This window comes from Aspergillus aculeatus, assembly GCF_001890905.1.
Source record: "Aspergillus aculeatus ATCC 16872 unplaced genomic scaffold ASPACscaffold_9, whole genome shotgun sequence".
NCBI lineage: Eukaryota > Fungi > Ascomycota > Eurotiomycetes > Eurotiales > Aspergillaceae > Aspergillus > Aspergillus aculeatus.
In genome coordinates, this window is record NW_017962984.1 from 1,047,238 (window position 1) to 1,062,235 (window position 14,998).

Genomic DNA, 14,998 nt, shown 5'->3' on the forward strand with positions numbered 1-14,998 from the left:
TGATCAAGTTCTCTGACAAGGTGTAGGAATTACTTACCCACCACTCACTATAGCCACAGGAACTGATTGTGTTGTATGCTGAGTCCATGGGTAAAAGTGTCTCTCAGCCTGGTTTAGAGAGGATGGTCAATTGATCCAAGTTCCATTGTAGGCAAGACATAACAAACAGGTATAACTAGTCGATGGACATATCTGGCCAAATACCCCATCCAGTCAATAGAGTTGTGATACCCCAGATTGTCAGTAGTCAGTAGGATGCAGCACTGTGAGGGCTCAGCTGACTCTCGGGTATGTCACCGGCAGGGTGCCTGGCCGTTCCTGGCAACTCCTCCACCTCGCCGGGCCACCTCCGCCTCCTGCTGCTCGTCTCCTCTTTAAACAAACCTTCCATCTCTTTGCTTTCTCCATCTTCTTCATATCCAATTCTTGCAATCAATTAACCATCTACACACTCGTCCCTTCTGGTTCTTTGGGACGGTATCCCCATCATTGAGCTCTTCCATCCTTCCACTCACACCACCCCAATTTAGACCCGCGGCGATGGGTGGAGACATGCCCCGACAAGCTCCCAGCGCCCTTCCCCGGACTCCCCAAGGCCCCGTCGGCCAGCGCATTCAATCCATCTACACCGACCGTCTCAAGCAATTCACCGCCACCGGTCAATACGAGGGCCAGAACCTTCTCTCGTGAGTTTAACTTCAAGTTCCTCTATAATATTATCACAGCAGTCCCTTTGTTGACACCACAATTCAGCAAATTCTACGAGGCTGTCAACTCCGACGAAGACCATGTCAAGCTTTCCGTATACTCCGTCCCCGACCTGCAGCGTCCACCCTTCAAGGAAGCCACCTCCCATGAGTTCAAGCCCACCCACATTGGGGCCTCATTCGGTCCAAGCTGGTCGACCCATTGGTTTCACATCCGCTTGACTGTTCCCAAGGACATGTGCGACAAAGAACGCCTGGAGTTCCACTGGGATGCAAACAACGAAGGCTTGATCTGGTCGGAAGACGGCCGGCCCTTGCAAGGTCTCACCGGTGGAAATGAACGCATCGAGTGGATTATCCCCGACGCCTGGCGCGACGGAAAGGAACATGTCTTTTATATCGAAATGGCCTGCAATGGCATGTTTGGTAATGCTCCCGGTGGAGATTCCATTCAGCCTCCCTCTCCCGACAAATATTTCACCTTGAGTAAAGCTCAAATCACCGCGGTGAACCTTGAAGCACGGGCGTTGTTTTATGATTTCTGGATCATTGGAGGTATGCTGCGAGCCCTTAAGCCTTCTGTCCGATACTGCCTTTTGTCTTGCCTCACACTAATTTGGTATTGTGCTTAGATGCTGCAAGAGAGTTCCCAGGAGATTCTTGGGAAAAGCATGAGGCCAACATGGTGACTAACGCTATAATTGATGCTTTCATTGCGGGCAATGGGAGTCAAGAGTCCATCAAAGAGGGCCGCAAGATTGCGAGGAAGTATATCGGAGACAAAGTCGACTCTTCGCAGGTATATGACACCGACACGGATCCAATCGTCTATGCAATTGGTCACTGTCATATCGACACTTGCTGGCTCTGGCCTTGGGCCGAAACAAAGCGTAAGGTGGCCCGTTCTTGGTCGAACCAGTGTGATCTGATGGATCGCTATCCGGAGCATCGCTTTGCTTGTTCCCAAGCACAGCAATTCAAGTGGCTGAAAGAGTACTATCCCTCGGTGTTTGACCGCGTGAAACAATGGGTCAAGAAGGGTCATTTTCAGCCCATCGGTGGCAGTTGGGTCGAGCACGACACTAACATGCCAAGCGGCGAGTCATTGGTGCGACAGTTTCTCTATGGCCAGCGCTTTTTCCAGAGTCACTTCGGAGAACGTTGTACCACTTTTTGGCTGCCAGATACCTTTGGCTATTCCACGCAGATTCCTCAGCTTTGTCGTCTGGCTGGTATGAGCCGGTTCTTCACCCAGAAGCTCAGCTGGAATAACATCAACAACTTTCCCCACACTACCTTTCAATGGGTAGCGCTGGATGGGAGTCAGGTTATGTGTCACATGCCTCCATCCGAGACTTACACTGCGAGCGCCCACTTTGGTGATGTTAAGCGCAGTGTGACTCAGCATAAATCGCTGGACAAGGACAATACATCGCTCCTGGTGTTCGGTAAGGGTGATGGTGGAGGTGGCCCAACCTTTGAACATCTGGAGAAGTTGCGTCGTTGCCGCGGAATGAGTGACAAAGTGGGCTTGCTTCCTCGCGTGAAGATGGGGGAATCCGTCGACGACTTCTTTGCACGACTCGAGAAGAAGGCGGAAGCTGGCACCGAATTCGCAACTTGGTATGGCGAACTGTACTTTGAGCTCCATCGAGGCACGTACACTACGCAAGCCAACAACAAGCGAAACAACCGCAAATCTGAATTCCTGCTCCGGGAGATCGAGTACCTTGCCACTCTGGCATCTCTTCATGGCGACAAAGGTTATCAGTATCCCAAGAAGGACATTGATGACATGTGGGAGGGTGTTCTTCTCTGCCAGTTCCACGATTGTCTTCCCGGAAGCTCCATTGAGATGTGCTATGATGACTCGAACAAGCTCTATAAGCAAATCTTCGAAACAGGTCAGAAGCTCAGAAAGGAGGCGCTTGGAGCTCTGGGAATCGGCAAGAAGAAGACTAGCAAGGAGTTCGTAGCACTCAACACACAGCCTTGGCCACGTTCCGAAATTGTCAGAGTTCCCTCTGAACTTGTAGCTCCGGGCGGTCCCAAATATGCCTTGGCCAATGGGGAAACTGGCCTTATTCGATGCCAAACCACTGCTCCTTCCAAGGCGGATCCTGCTGTTACAGTTTCCGAAATCAAGCCTGGTGTCTTCCGTCTGGAGAATGCAAACCTCAGAGTCGATATTCAAAACGGTGTGATAACATCTCTGTACGACCGTGAGGCGGATCGTGAAATTATCCCTAAGGGCGAGAAGGCTGGGCAACTGGTGATTTTCGACGATAAGCCTCTTTACTGGCAGGCTTGGGATGTGGAGGTCTTCCATCTCGATTCCAGAAAGGAACTGCACTATGGAAAGACGACCATTTCCGAGAAGCATCCTTACCGTGTCAGTGTCGTTAGTGAAACTCAGATCAGCGAGAATAGCTGGATCAAGACCATCATCAGTCTTACTGCTGCGAACGGAGATCAGCCTTCCTACGTCGAATTCGAAAGTGAGGTCGAATGGCGCGAGACCATGAGATTCCTCAAGGTCGAGTTTCCTGTGGACATCACTAATACGGAGGCGTCTTATGAAACACAATATGGAATCATTCGGCGTCCGACGCATTACAATACCAAGTAAGTCGACTATATCTACAACAGAGTCGAAATCTATCACTAACCTCTCACTCAGCTGGGATATGGCCAAATTTGAAGTATGCTGCCACAAATGGGCCGATTTGTCCGAGTACGGCTATGGAGTGTCAATCCTCAACGACTCCAAGTATGGCTTCGCCACTGCCGGCAACCTGATGCGTCTCTCGCTGCTGCGCGCCCCGAAGGCGCCAGATGCCCACGCAGATATGGGCCGGCATCACATCCGCTATGCTATCCTCCCCCACGCAGGACCACTGGATGCGCGCACAATCCGAGCCGGGTACAGCTTCAACCATCCTCTTGTCCTCGAGGCGGCAAGCGGCCACGAAGCCGGCGACGTGTTCAAATCGGTTGCGCTCTCCGGAAACTCGTCTCTCGTCATCGACGTGATCAAGCGTGGCGAAGACGACGAGGACGTGTCCCGAGACAATCTGCCTCGGCGCTCCGGCAAGAGTGTCATCCTCCGTATCTACGAGTCGCTCGGAGGCAAGAGCCGCGGCACCATCCACACCAAGCTCCCCATCAGCAAGGCCTGGAAGTGCAATGTGCTCGAGGATGACGAGACGCCTCTTGCGCTGATACAGCGTGCTGAGGGCACCACGGATATTGATATCGAGCTGAGAGCCTTCGAGGTGGCGACGTACCGTCTGCAGCTGTAGTTCTTGTGCGATGTTTTTCTTTTTCATTAGTGTCAGCCACATTGTAGTGTCAATTGTATCGGACCGCCACACAATGGAAAACATATTGTTTTTTGTTTTTCTGATCAAAGACATTGTTCTTCCTATATCGTCGATCATAATCACTACCAACAATGCAAAGTGTAGTTATGGTACAGTACCAAAGGATATCACGAAGTAAGATACAGTCCCCACACGCCGCAATGATGAACAGTTAAAATTCAGTCAGTCATCCTTGCCATACCGAAAAAAAAAGAAAGAAACAGCAAATCAAGCTTGTATTCTTTTCCGCGCCCAGAAGCTCCATAAACAAAACTCCCAGTAACAGCAGACCCAGACCATCCATAATCCGCGAACCCTAATCCCGCCCATACGTGATCTTCAACCGCTTCGTCGGCGGCCGATCCCCGTCCGTCGCCTCCTCATCGTTATTGTTGTCTTTGTTACTGTTATTTGAGGCAGACTTATCCTTATTCACATTCCCCCCGCCGGATTTCTTCTTGTTTTTGGACGATTGGCCCTTGACGCTGTTCGCCGCGGAGGAGGCGTCGCCATTGTTGCCGGGTTTACCGGTCGAGGAGCCGTTGTAGGTGGAATTGGGCGTGGGGGCGTGCGAGGGGGTTGTCTGGGCGGATGATGGGGCGGGGGAGTCCTGTACCAACAGGGGATATCGGGTTAGTATTCATAACATATTCCAGAGCAAAATGGAAAAGGTTTTCAGGGAAGGGGGGCAAACGAACCCGCATATAGCTCGCCGAACTCCTCGAGAACACGCGATCCGCCTCGGTGACGGGCGCCTTCCGTCGCGCACCACCGCCGCCGCCTCCACTGCCGCCTCCACCGGCACCACCGCCTCCGCTGCCACTTCCCCCTCCTACCCCGGAGGACAGCGAGAGCCCCCCCGCGCCAAGTCCGCCGCCGGTCGAGGATCCCTTGATGTAGTTGTCGAAGCCCTTGATGATGTTGCCGGCGGTGGTTTCTTCGAGGTAGGATTGTTCGAAGCGGTAGATTTGGTCTTCGAGTTGGGCCTGGTTTCGTTTGTTAGGATTTTTGCCCGAGGGGGTGAGTGTTTGGGGGAGGGGAACGCGGTCGGGAATGGGGGTAAAGTAAGGTGGGCGGACGTACCATGCTCTTATCCATTAGGCGTTTCTTTTGCAGTGTGTCGCGCAGTTCGCGGCGGAGTTTCTCGTAGTATGGCAGGCCGCGGTTGGCGGTTGGGGTTGTTGTGGAAGCTGATGCTGATGCGGTTGCTGTTGCGGTTGCTGCTGTTTGTGCTGCGGCTGAGGCTGGGGTTGGGGCGGTTGGATCAGTAATGGAGGGTGCGGTGGCTCCGTTTGTAGTTGTGGTTGTGGTTGTTGGTGCTGGCGGGTGGGATGCGGTGGCTCCGGGGGTGCCGGGGGTTGCTGGGGTTGGTGTGGGCGCGGGCGCTGCTGTTGTTGCCGGTGTTGTGGATGGTATGGTGGGATTTGTGGCGGCATTGGTGTTGTTGGTGGTGGTGGTGGTGTTGAAATTGGAGTTGGGGTTGGAGCTGGAGTCTGCGCTCAATTGCTGCGTGATATCTCGGAGGTGCGAGGGTGTCGTTGCTGCGGCTGGTGCCGCGGTTGGAGTTTGGGAGGGCGTTGGAACTGAGCCTCCTGCTGCTGCAGTTGAGAGAGGGGCGGGTGAGGCCATGTTTGCTTCCAGGAGGGCGGCTGTGACGCGCAATCCGGTGCTGGGAGGTGTGGTTTGGATGCGACCTCTGAGGTGGTGAGTCGCGGGCGCGTGGGCTCTGATCGGGTTGAGTAGCGCTCTTATTGGTAGAGTAAAGGGGTGAGCGCGACGCTGCTGTAGAGAATGGCGATGCTGGTCAGTGGAAAGTTGAGTCTTAATTCAATGGCGCGCGGAGTCGACAGAACTGTGAAGGGTATCGGAATGAATGGATGGGGGAATGATTGTTGCGGCGGATTGAAGATCAATTGCTCGGCAGACCTTATCAATAAGGGCTGTTTGGCTAGTTTGCATCTGGGGCGGAGAACGGACGGTTTGTTGGTTTGTTGGTAAGTTACTCCGATAGGCACTTACGCCATCCCTCACTTCCATCCCTCTTCTCACTTCCTGGCCCACGGCTTTTAAGTGCCAATCTACCTTGGTTGTCCCTGAAAAGTGTCGATATTTCACAGCTCTGCTACCGCATCGCTGCTCTGCTGGGCAAGTCGTTCGTACAAGCTGACACCGAACTTGGCTCTTTCATCTCACAGCACCCAAGATGGATCATTCGATGCACCATATGGGGATGGATATGGATCATGGCCATGACCACGGTGATATGGACATGGGACAGTGTAGTATGAATGTAAGTTCGAAGATTGCTTTTCTTCTTCTGATGTTCCACCATTTAAGAATCACTCGGCGATATAATTGCTTTTCTCCGCCCTGCCCTAAAACAACCCTGCTAACCCACCCTAGATGCTTTTCACCTGGTCTACAAAGAATCTTTGCATCGTCTTCCCGCAATGGCGTGTCACCGGCACCTTGTCTCTACTCATCTCACTTCTACTCATCGTGCTTTTGACCGCCGGCTATGAGGGCGTCCGTCAGCTTACAAGACGCTTCGAGGTGGCACATGCGAAGAGGCTTAGCGCATACACAACCGCCGCAGTCGGAGGTAAGTTTGATCTTTCGTTGCTTCTGCTATGCTGGCGGCGGAGGGGAACGGCATTCGGGATATCTTGTCGTCTCGTTTATAGTCATTGGTTGTATGCATGCCGTTGCTGAGATGATGCGCCTGACAAATCGCTTGTTGAATTGAAGGCAGCGAAATTCACGACGATTCTCCGCCGGCCAATGACCCTCCCAGCCAGACACTGCCTATCCCAAACGGTGGCTCACAGCTCGTTGTAGGTAGGGATAGCCGAAAGTCCGTCGAGCAGCGGGGAAAGATTACCATGGCGTCATTGTATGCTGTGCAGGTCTTCTATAGCTTTTTCATTATGTATGTTCCCTGACTACCCTCCTATCGACATGGACTGATCTGAGCTGCATAGGTTGCTTTTCATGACCTATAATGGCTTTGTTATGCTAGCTGTCGCTGTCGGTGCCTTTGTAGGATATCTGGTTTTCGGAGACGACACCTCCGCTAGCAAGACGGTTGCGTGCCATTAGATGGGCGCGCAAGCTGGGTAGCTTGGTTTCCGAAAAGCCCTCTCAAAGTTGGCTGAGGGAAGGGTGTCACTGGGCCGCATGATCCAGGCAATGGTGGCTCAGCATGGTCATGTTCAGACTGTTGCCGATCTCGTTTGTTACTGTTTCGCGTAGGAAGAACTCAAGGGACCTCGATGTCACTATCATCACCACCAAAGCCAAAGCTGAACCCACCACCTTCGTTGGTTTCAGCCCCTTCTTGATCTGTGTTTCCATGAACAATCTCATCCCATTTCCTCTTTTTGCCTTCTGTCTTCTTCCTCAACTCCTCCTGTGCTTGCTTCAGCAGGTCTGGATGCTGTTCTTGCATCTTAGCCAAGAAACTTTCGTAAGGATTCTGTACGTCTTTTCTAAATCCAGAAACCTGATCTGCCTTGTTAGACAGAAAGTCGAGGGCAGCGCTGAGGTGTGCGCGGGGAATGAAGTTTTGCGTGATGGCAATAGATGGCTCAATATTCACGACCAAATGCCACCATCCCGAAGGCACATGAAGGATCTCTCCCTCCTTGCAGATGCCCTCGACGCAGCCTGGTGTGCGCCGGGCCTCTGCGTGGAATCCAAACAGCCACTCGGCAATACTGAGGGGAGAGGTCACCTCACTCTGATCCTCGGACACGAAGACTCCCGGCGGAGGCGGGAGCTTGGACGACGAAGGGAACATGATCCAATACTTGGAGCCGCGAATGACCGCGTTCCACGCGCTGGTGGCATTTGGGTCTTTGTGGAAAGTACTTCCAGACCGTTCGGGTCCGACAATCAACCACTGTCGGTCGGGCCGATCATTGCCCAGCACGGAGAAGAAGTCCTCGCCAAAACAGGCAAGCGGCCAATAGGCGGCCTCGGGTTCCTGGTCGAGCTGACCGACCTTCAGTCCCATCTTTGACACAAAGGCCCGGTCGAAGAGATAAAGCGGGCTCTCGTCGGAGTTGTTCTTCAAATACTCGACGTAGCTGTAGAATGGCCAATCGACGGCCTCTGCGCGGAAGACGGTCTCGCCGTAGTCGTAGAGCAAGGAATCCATGGTCCATTTCTTGTAGACGGGCCATTCCTTGACGGGCTCGGTCAGGACGAACGGCGTATCGGACCATTTCTCGTTGAATTCTTCGAAAGAGAGATCGGGCAAACGGGCGATCTGATTGCGGGCGGGGATGCCGGTGACGTAGGGATCGAGACTGATATGCGCGCAGTGAAAGGGCCGGTGCAGAACATCGGAATACAGATTCGAACAATCCAAAACGCACACTTCCGTGAGTGGGATGTTCAGGTAGCTGGAGCGCCATGTTCCTTTCCACGTGAATTTGGCGGGAGGTGATCTGGCGTTGCATGTCAGCGCTGAGCTTGCGGGACATTACTGAAGGGGTCATGTCCTGCGAGGCAAATCGCCGTTGGCGATGCAACCTATTGCAGTGTGGTATCTACAACGTACGCGACAAACAAAGCCTTCCACAGCTCTTCAGCTCGGGTGAAAGCATAGAATGCTTTACAAGTGCGTCCAATGCGCACCAGACTGGCTCCATCGAGATGTTCCAGCAGCATCAGTATCAGCTCATCTGGCAGAATGTTGAAGACCCCAATGGCATCCCGAAGGTTCTCCGTCGCAAGCAGGGCATTGCCGCTAGGCTTGACTCCCAATGGATGGCCGGGAATTGCATCGTGGGCAGCCTCGTCCTCCAGTTCAGGATTGGCAATGGAAGTCGGATAGGCACGCGTCAGCGTCTCCTGGTCCAGGTCGCGGACGCCGTCAATTGAATTGATGTCCGGCATTTTCATACTTGCGGCGTTCGAGAGGGAAAGAATCACTAAAGTAGAACTAAAAAGTGACAACGCTGGAAATCTGGAGACTTTCCCAATTCGGCTGAGGGGTCGCCGAGAGGCGGTACGACGCTAGTAAATTTTAGTAACACCCACATTGAGCCCGCTGAGGAGGGGAAGGATTAATCAGGCAAGATAATGCCCAACCATGCACCGTACCGAGGAATACCCGTTCACCAACGGGGAAAAGGTGATAGAGAGTAGGACATAAGCAATTCCATTACAGTGCCAATACAGTGACCTAGGCCCTCAACTCATAGAATGACCCCCAAGTGAACTTGGGAGAGTCTTGTGGTTGGACGTAATGAGTGATCAGGGTCAACTAAAACGCGTACGGCAGAATACAGGGGCGAGAAAAAAACGTGGGTTATCTGCCATAGACGGTAGGCGGTCAGGTTCGGCTGCACTAAGCCAACGCTAAAAGTCAAAAAAAATCAAACAGCGTCAGAACAAACAGAGCCAGCCAGAGCAGGGAAGAACGAAGAAAAAAAAAAGAGGAGTGAAAAAAAGTTCGCTCGTTCCGCCGCCGGTTTTCCCTGCCCCATTTTCCCACACCAGGCGTTGGCCTTCCACCTTGATCTTTCTTCTCTTCCTTCTTCTTCCCAACCCCTACGACTCTAGTAGTCTTGTGATATTTTTTTTTCCAACTTCAAAAGTTGTGATCTCGGTAGGTCTCCATCTCACTGCTACCTTTTCTTATCTTTGCGCCTACCCCTCATCGTCTACCTCTGCATTCCTCGCTAACAGGCATATTTTTTCTTCCAGTTTTATTTCCCAAACCCCACCGTCTTTTTCGATCACAGCACAACGCTTGTGATCACTCCCTTACAACAACACCGCAATCATGGCTTCTAACGACAAGGGTTTGGAGGAGATCCCCGAGGGTACGTTTTCTTCGACTACGTTCAGCTGCGAATATTCTTTCTGTTATCTTCAAGAGAGTTGTATGCTTGGGAGGCAGTGTTGCTTCGGTCATCCCGTTAGAGGGTTCGGCTAGAACGATGGAAATTCTCTTGCAACTACGGGCACGGCCATGCGAAGACGCTGTAACAGATGAACTAACGAGAGACTTCGACAACAACAGGACAGATCGAGTCTAACTACGATGAGATCACCGACTCCTTCGACTCCATGGACCTCAAGCCCGAGCTCCTTCGCGGTATGTGATACAAATTCTGATCCGCTCCGGTGGGGTCAGTGCGGGCACCAGACTGACGACAATCAGGTATCTACGCTTACGGTTTCGAGCGTCCCTCTGCTATCCAGCAGCGTGCCATCATCCCCATCATCAAGGGTATGCTTTGAAACGACTTTCCAATCATCGCATATCGCATATTTGGATACTAATTGTCTTTTCAGGTAACGATGTCATTGCTCAGGCCCAGTCCGGTACTGGAAAGACTGCCACTTTCTCCATCTCCGCTCTCCAGAAGATCGACCACAACCTCAAGGCCTGCCAGGCCCTGATTGTCGCTCCCACCCGTGAGTTGGCTCAGCAGATCCAGAAGGTCGTCATCGCCATCGGTGACTTCATGAACATTGAGTGCCACGCCTGTATTGGTGGTACCAACGTCCGTGACGACATGACCGCTCTCCGCAACGGCCCCCAGGTCGTTGTCGGTACTCCCGGTCGTATCCACGATATGATCCAGCGCCACGTCCTCAAGACCGACCAGATGAAGCTGTTCATCCTCGACGAGGCCGATGAGATGCTTTCTGTAAGTTCAGTTGGTCGCGATGATTGACTGGCGATGCTAACGGCATGATTAGCGTGGTTTCACTGAGCAGATCTACGACATCTTCCAGCTCCTTCCCCAGTCCACCCAGGTCACCCTGCTCTCTGCCACCATGCCCCAGGATGTCCTTGAGGTCACCACCAAGTTCATGCGTGACCCCGTCCGTATCCTGGTCAAGAAGCAGGAACTTACCCTCGAAGGTATCAAGCAGTTCTACATTGCCGTTGAGAAGGAGGAGTGGAAGCTCGACACCCTCTCCGACTTGTACGAGACTGTCACCATCACCCAGGCCGTCATCTTCTGCAACACCCGCCGCAAGGTCGACTGGCTCACCGACAAGCTCACTGCCCGTGACTTCACTGTCTCCGCCATGCACGGTGACATGGAGCAGGGCCAGCGTGATGTTATCATGAAGGAGTTCCGTTCCGGATCTTCCCGTGTCCTGATCGCCACTGACCTTCTGGCCCGTGGTATCGATGTCCAGCAGGTTTCCCTGGTCATCAACTACGATCTCCCCGCCAACCGTGAGAACTACATCCACCGTATCGGTCGTGGTGGTCGTTTCGGTCGTAAGGGTGTTGCCATCAACTTCGTCACCGCTGACGATGTCCGTATGATGCGCGAGATCGAGCAGTTCTACAGCACCCAGATCGAGGAGATGCCCATGAACGTTGCTGGTAAGTTTCATACCATCCTACCGTCTGGATGATGCTAATAGGCTGGCAGACCTCATCTAAACACCTTATTCCCGAATCACCTCATGCCCCTCGATGCGGATTACGACTGCAGTTGCCAATAACGCTCCAAGGGTGAGCTGCGGTGGGAAAGACGTTCTGTCATCGTCATGCTTATCTTGGTAAAGGAGAATCCTTCAAAAAGTGGCTTTCTGTGTCTCCAGCATTTTCTCTTTTTAGCAGTGGGCGGCAGGGGCCTGCAGTGGCCATGCCATCATGTCCTGTGTGTTCTTGTCGAATACTTACTGTTTATGGTTTTCCTTTTTCTTTTTGTTATGGAGATGCGACAACGTTCGTGCGGTTTTATTGCTGTAATTCATGGTTCCTCGCTTCCGGAAACGCCTTTTCTCACGCTTTTTCCCATTTGATTTTTGTGCCTTGCTCGCTCCGGCTGGTCGAGGATGTTACGTTCATACTTGATCCGAGGGTCGGGCACCTAAAATGTGATTATTCTCGTTCCACGGCTTTTTTTCTCTTTTGCCGCAAGGAGCGGCAAAAGGATGCGGGGAGATGGAGATGATGTGTACTCCTGGCTCCGACTGGGTCTGTATCCCTGTGTTCATTACGATAGACGAGAAAGGTATCGCTTTTTTTCCTATGGCTGCCCGTGCAGTGTGGCGAGTTTGGGATGATACGTTTCTGGCTATTTATCTTGTATGTGCTGTCGAGAAGTATCTATATCTCAGTCAGCTAGTCAGCTAGTCAATATTCAGTCTTCTAGTAGATTATACCTCACATTCTTGTGTTCCACCTTAGATTCTACCTCCGGCACTCTTTCTTTCTTCCATACACCGACTCTATATACCTCATTCAACCCTCGGACAGCATAAATCTACACCTCCCTACCCATTCGAACCGATTCCAACCCGACCATCCACACCATTCCACGATAACCCAATCCACCACCCTTAATCCTCACCACCACCAACCCACAAAGTACACAGTCCATTCCATTCCATCAGCCACCCTCAGCTTCCACCTCCCTCTCTACAGAAACATACTATACAATACTCGCCCGACCACACCCTTTCCATTTCCATACTCCAAACTAAAATCCACACCCTCTGAATCCCAAAGCACATCCACAAACCCCCATCCAAAACACGCAAATCTAATGCCATCAACCACAACCACAACCACAACCCCGGGAAACCCGGCCCCACCAGCCCCAACAACCGCTCCTGCTCCCGCTCCCGCTCCTGCTACATCAACAACACCAACAACCCTCCTCTGGGCCTACGAACTCCGCCGCGAGAACATCGAGCTCGCCACCCGCCTCGCCGCCGCGGAGGCCACTATTGCTGCGTTGCAGGACCAGCTGAAGGATGTGCGGGAGGAAGTCCAGGTCCAGCGGGCCTGCGTTGTGGAAAAGAGGGAGTTGGAGGAGATGGAAAGGCGGGTGCAGGGGGTTGAGGATATGGTGAGGGGGGAGGTTGCGGTACTGGGGGGGTTGGTTGAGGGGGTGCAGGGTAGGGTTGCGGGCTTGATGACGAGAAGAGAGGGGGGTCTGGATGGGGAGGAAGGGCGGAGGAACGAGGGTCTTGAGGAAGAGGAAGAAGTGCTGGTGCCGGATTCGATGCCTGCTGGTGGTGCTGGGGCTGGTTTGGGGTATATGGATATGGTTGGTGTGAGCGGGGGCTTGGGGATGGGGATGGGGATGGGGATGGGGAGAGGGGGTGGTTTGTCTTCGACGGTTTCGAGGGAGACTACGAGTACTTCGTGGGAGAGTGGGAGTTTGGATAGTTGTGGGGGTGGTGGTGGAGAGGGGAGGGATGGTGAAATCTATGGTGGTTCTGTGGTGATGGTTGCTGGGATGGCTTCACGGACGAGGGTGGAGGTTTGTAAGGCTGCTGCTGCTGCTGCTGCTGCTGCTGCTGCTGTGCACAACGATGCAGATGGGGCTTTTGGTAGTGGTTCGGGACGCAAGATCAAGAGTCAAAGTGTCAGGGACTGGGTTGAGGTGTTGGAGCATCGGGGAATCGTGCGCAAGAGGAAGAGAGCGAGGCGATTCATACCGATTGTCCCGGCTGATGAGGAGGATGTTCTCATTGCGAGGGCGATGATGGTGGGTCATTGAGCTTAGTGATGATGTGATCAATTCAAGATAAGATCTCATTCAAGGGGGTATGTATTTGTATGTGTAAGTGTATATATACTGAATGTTCTCTTAAACCTACTCACTTGAAACCGCTCTAGGTCTCGGCGTACCGGTAGCGGCCCTCGCGGTCCTGCACCTCAACCTGGATCCGCCCCTCCTCGAGCTCCTTGCCGTCCACCTCGATGGACGCCGTCATCACGTCCCCGGACTTGACCTCGCCCACGCCCTTGGGCGTTCCGGTCAAGACCAGGTCGCCCTTCTCGAGGGTCATGACGCGAGAGATCTCGGCCAGGAGGCGCGGGATGCGGTAGAGCATCAGGCCGGTGGAGTCGGCCTGGCGCTCCTCGGAGCCCACGCTCAGGCGCAGAAAGGCGTTGTGCGGATCGGGCAGACGGGCCTTGGTGATCTCCTGGGAAATGGGCAGGAAAGTGTCGAAGCCCTTGGCGATCGTCCAGGGGAGTCCCTTCTTCTTGGCCTCTTCTTGGACGTTGCGGGCGGTCATGTCGATGCCGAGGAGGTAGCCTAGGTATCACGCAGGCAACGCTTAGCTCGATGCTTGGAATTGCGGATTGTAGGGGTGTAGAGACTAACTGTGGATCGCATCCAATGCGCCCTTGCTGTCCTCCGGGTCGAGGTCCCGCACCGTCTTGCCCATCACGAGAGCGAGTTCGACTTCATAGTGCAGCTTGGTACCCTGGGGCCGCAGGACGGGACCCTGGCCGGGAAGGAGAATGGAGGAAGAGGGCTTAAGGAAGAAGAAGGGCTGCTTGGGCTTGGTGTTGTTGAGCTCGGTAATGTGATCGCTGGAGCCAGAAACGTCCGTTAGCCTGGGGAGCGTGGTGATTAATGGTTTCGTTAACAAAGGGACCATACGCATAGTTTCTGCCAATGCAGATGACCTTTCTGCACTGAGCCTTGATCGCGGACGCCATTGTGTTTGTCGTGTGTCAAAATTGTAGAAGTGCAGCGAGAAGAGGAGTCAAGTGAGTAAGAATTGCAGAAAGTTGGGGATGCGATGGCAGGCGGATAAGAATATAATCGGCCGGGGAGGCGGAATGGCTCTCCGCGCTTTTTCATTGCGGAGAGCTCGGATTCTCCGAGGTTCGGAGGTTGGAGCCGGGGTGGCCCCCAGCCCTGGGGAAAATGCTGGTGTGTCATTTCGATTAGTTATTCTTCACATTGAGATATGAAACTGGGAGTGTAAAGTGATATAATGTTTGTATAGAAACGGTGAGTTGTGATGTGCGCGCCCAAGCATAACTGTAACTGCCATGCCACCACAATGAATGGCCTTGGATTGAAATGGACTTTCTTACGTCACGCGGGCTGCAGGTGAGCAGCAGCTGCTCTCCCAGCCGCCTTCCACCTTGTTGGCACTGTCGCCACACAACACCGGTCAGATAAGCGCAGT

The 14,998-nt window shown here is 53.1% G+C and overlaps 7 protein-coding genes across 7 annotated transcripts; 4 read left to right on the forward strand and 3 right to left on the reverse strand.

The window, feature by feature from the left end:
• The first annotated feature begins 349 nt into the window (after positions 1–349).
• On the forward strand, positions 350–4,176 carry ams1 (alpha-mannosidase). Its single transcript, XM_020197956.1, has 4 exons — positions 350–686; positions 754–1,262; positions 1,340–3,332; positions 3,388–4,176. The coding sequence occupies exons 1-4, from the start codon at positions 541–543 to the stop codon at positions 4,007–4,009; spliced, it is 3,270 nt and encodes a 1,089-aa protein (XP_020055714.1). The 5' UTR covers positions 350–540; the 3' UTR covers positions 4,010–4,176.
• ASPACDRAFT_1856934 (chromatin modification-related protein EAF6/MEAF6) lies at positions 4,127–5,961 on the reverse strand. Its single transcript, XM_020197511.1, has 3 exons — positions 5,153–5,961; positions 4,768–5,055; positions 4,127–4,679 (listed from the first exon to the last, which is right to left on the reverse strand). Exons 1-3 carry the CDS (start codon positions 5,696–5,698, stop codon positions 4,386–4,388), a joined length of 1,128 nt encoding a protein of 375 aa, XP_020055715.1. The 5' UTR covers positions 5,699–5,961; the 3' UTR covers positions 4,127–4,385.
• A 311-nt stretch (positions 5,962–6,272) lies between these two features.
• On the forward strand, positions 6,273–7,168 carry ASPACDRAFT_44039 (low-affinity Cu transporter; the record flags this gene model as incomplete). Its single annotated transcript, XM_020201361.1, has 4 exons — positions 6,273–6,359; positions 6,473–6,671; positions 6,908–6,998; positions 7,051–7,168. 4 exons carry the CDS (start codon positions 6,273–6,275, stop codon positions 7,166–7,168), a joined length of 495 nt encoding a protein of 164 aa, XP_020055716.1.
• Positions 7,169–7,328: 160 nt separating this feature from the next.
• On the reverse strand, positions 7,329–8,971 carry ASPACDRAFT_29852 (putative F-box and JmjC domain protein; the record flags this gene model as incomplete). The annotated part of the gene is made up of 2 exons (XM_020199670.1): positions 7,329–8,520; positions 8,634–8,971. 2 exons carry the CDS (start codon positions 8,969–8,971, stop codon positions 7,329–7,331), a joined length of 1,530 nt encoding a protein of 509 aa, XP_020055717.1.
• A 676-nt stretch (positions 8,972–9,647) lies between these two features.
• Positions 9,648–11,206, forward strand: tif1 (putative eukaryotic translation initiation factor 4; the record flags this gene model as incomplete). Its single annotated transcript, XM_020205361.1, has 6 exons — positions 9,648–9,686; positions 9,785–9,903; positions 10,104–10,178; positions 10,245–10,313; positions 10,379–10,737; positions 10,790–11,206. Coding segments are annotated over exons 2-6 (922 nt in total), but the record flags the coding sequence as incomplete, so codon positions are not given.
• Positions 11,207–12,603: 1,397 nt separating this feature from the next.
• Positions 12,604–13,566, forward strand: ASPACDRAFT_44042 (uncharacterized protein; the record flags this gene model as incomplete). Its single annotated transcript, XM_020201362.1, has 1 exon — positions 12,604–13,566. One exon carries the CDS (start codon positions 12,604–12,606, stop codon positions 13,564–13,566), a length of 963 nt encoding a protein of 320 aa, XP_020055719.1.
• Positions 13,567–13,609: 43 nt separating this feature from the next.
• Positions 13,610–14,787, reverse strand: ASPACDRAFT_1902089 (fumarylacetoacetate hydrolase family protein). Its single transcript, XM_020198774.1, has 3 exons — positions 14,461–14,787; positions 14,179–14,390; positions 13,610–14,109 (listed from the first exon to the last, which is right to left on the reverse strand). Exons 1-3 carry the CDS (start codon positions 14,517–14,519, stop codon positions 13,682–13,684), a joined length of 699 nt encoding a protein of 232 aa, XP_020055720.1. The 5' UTR covers positions 14,520–14,787; the 3' UTR covers positions 13,610–13,681.
• Between the last annotated feature and the right edge of the window lie 211 nt (positions 14,788–14,998).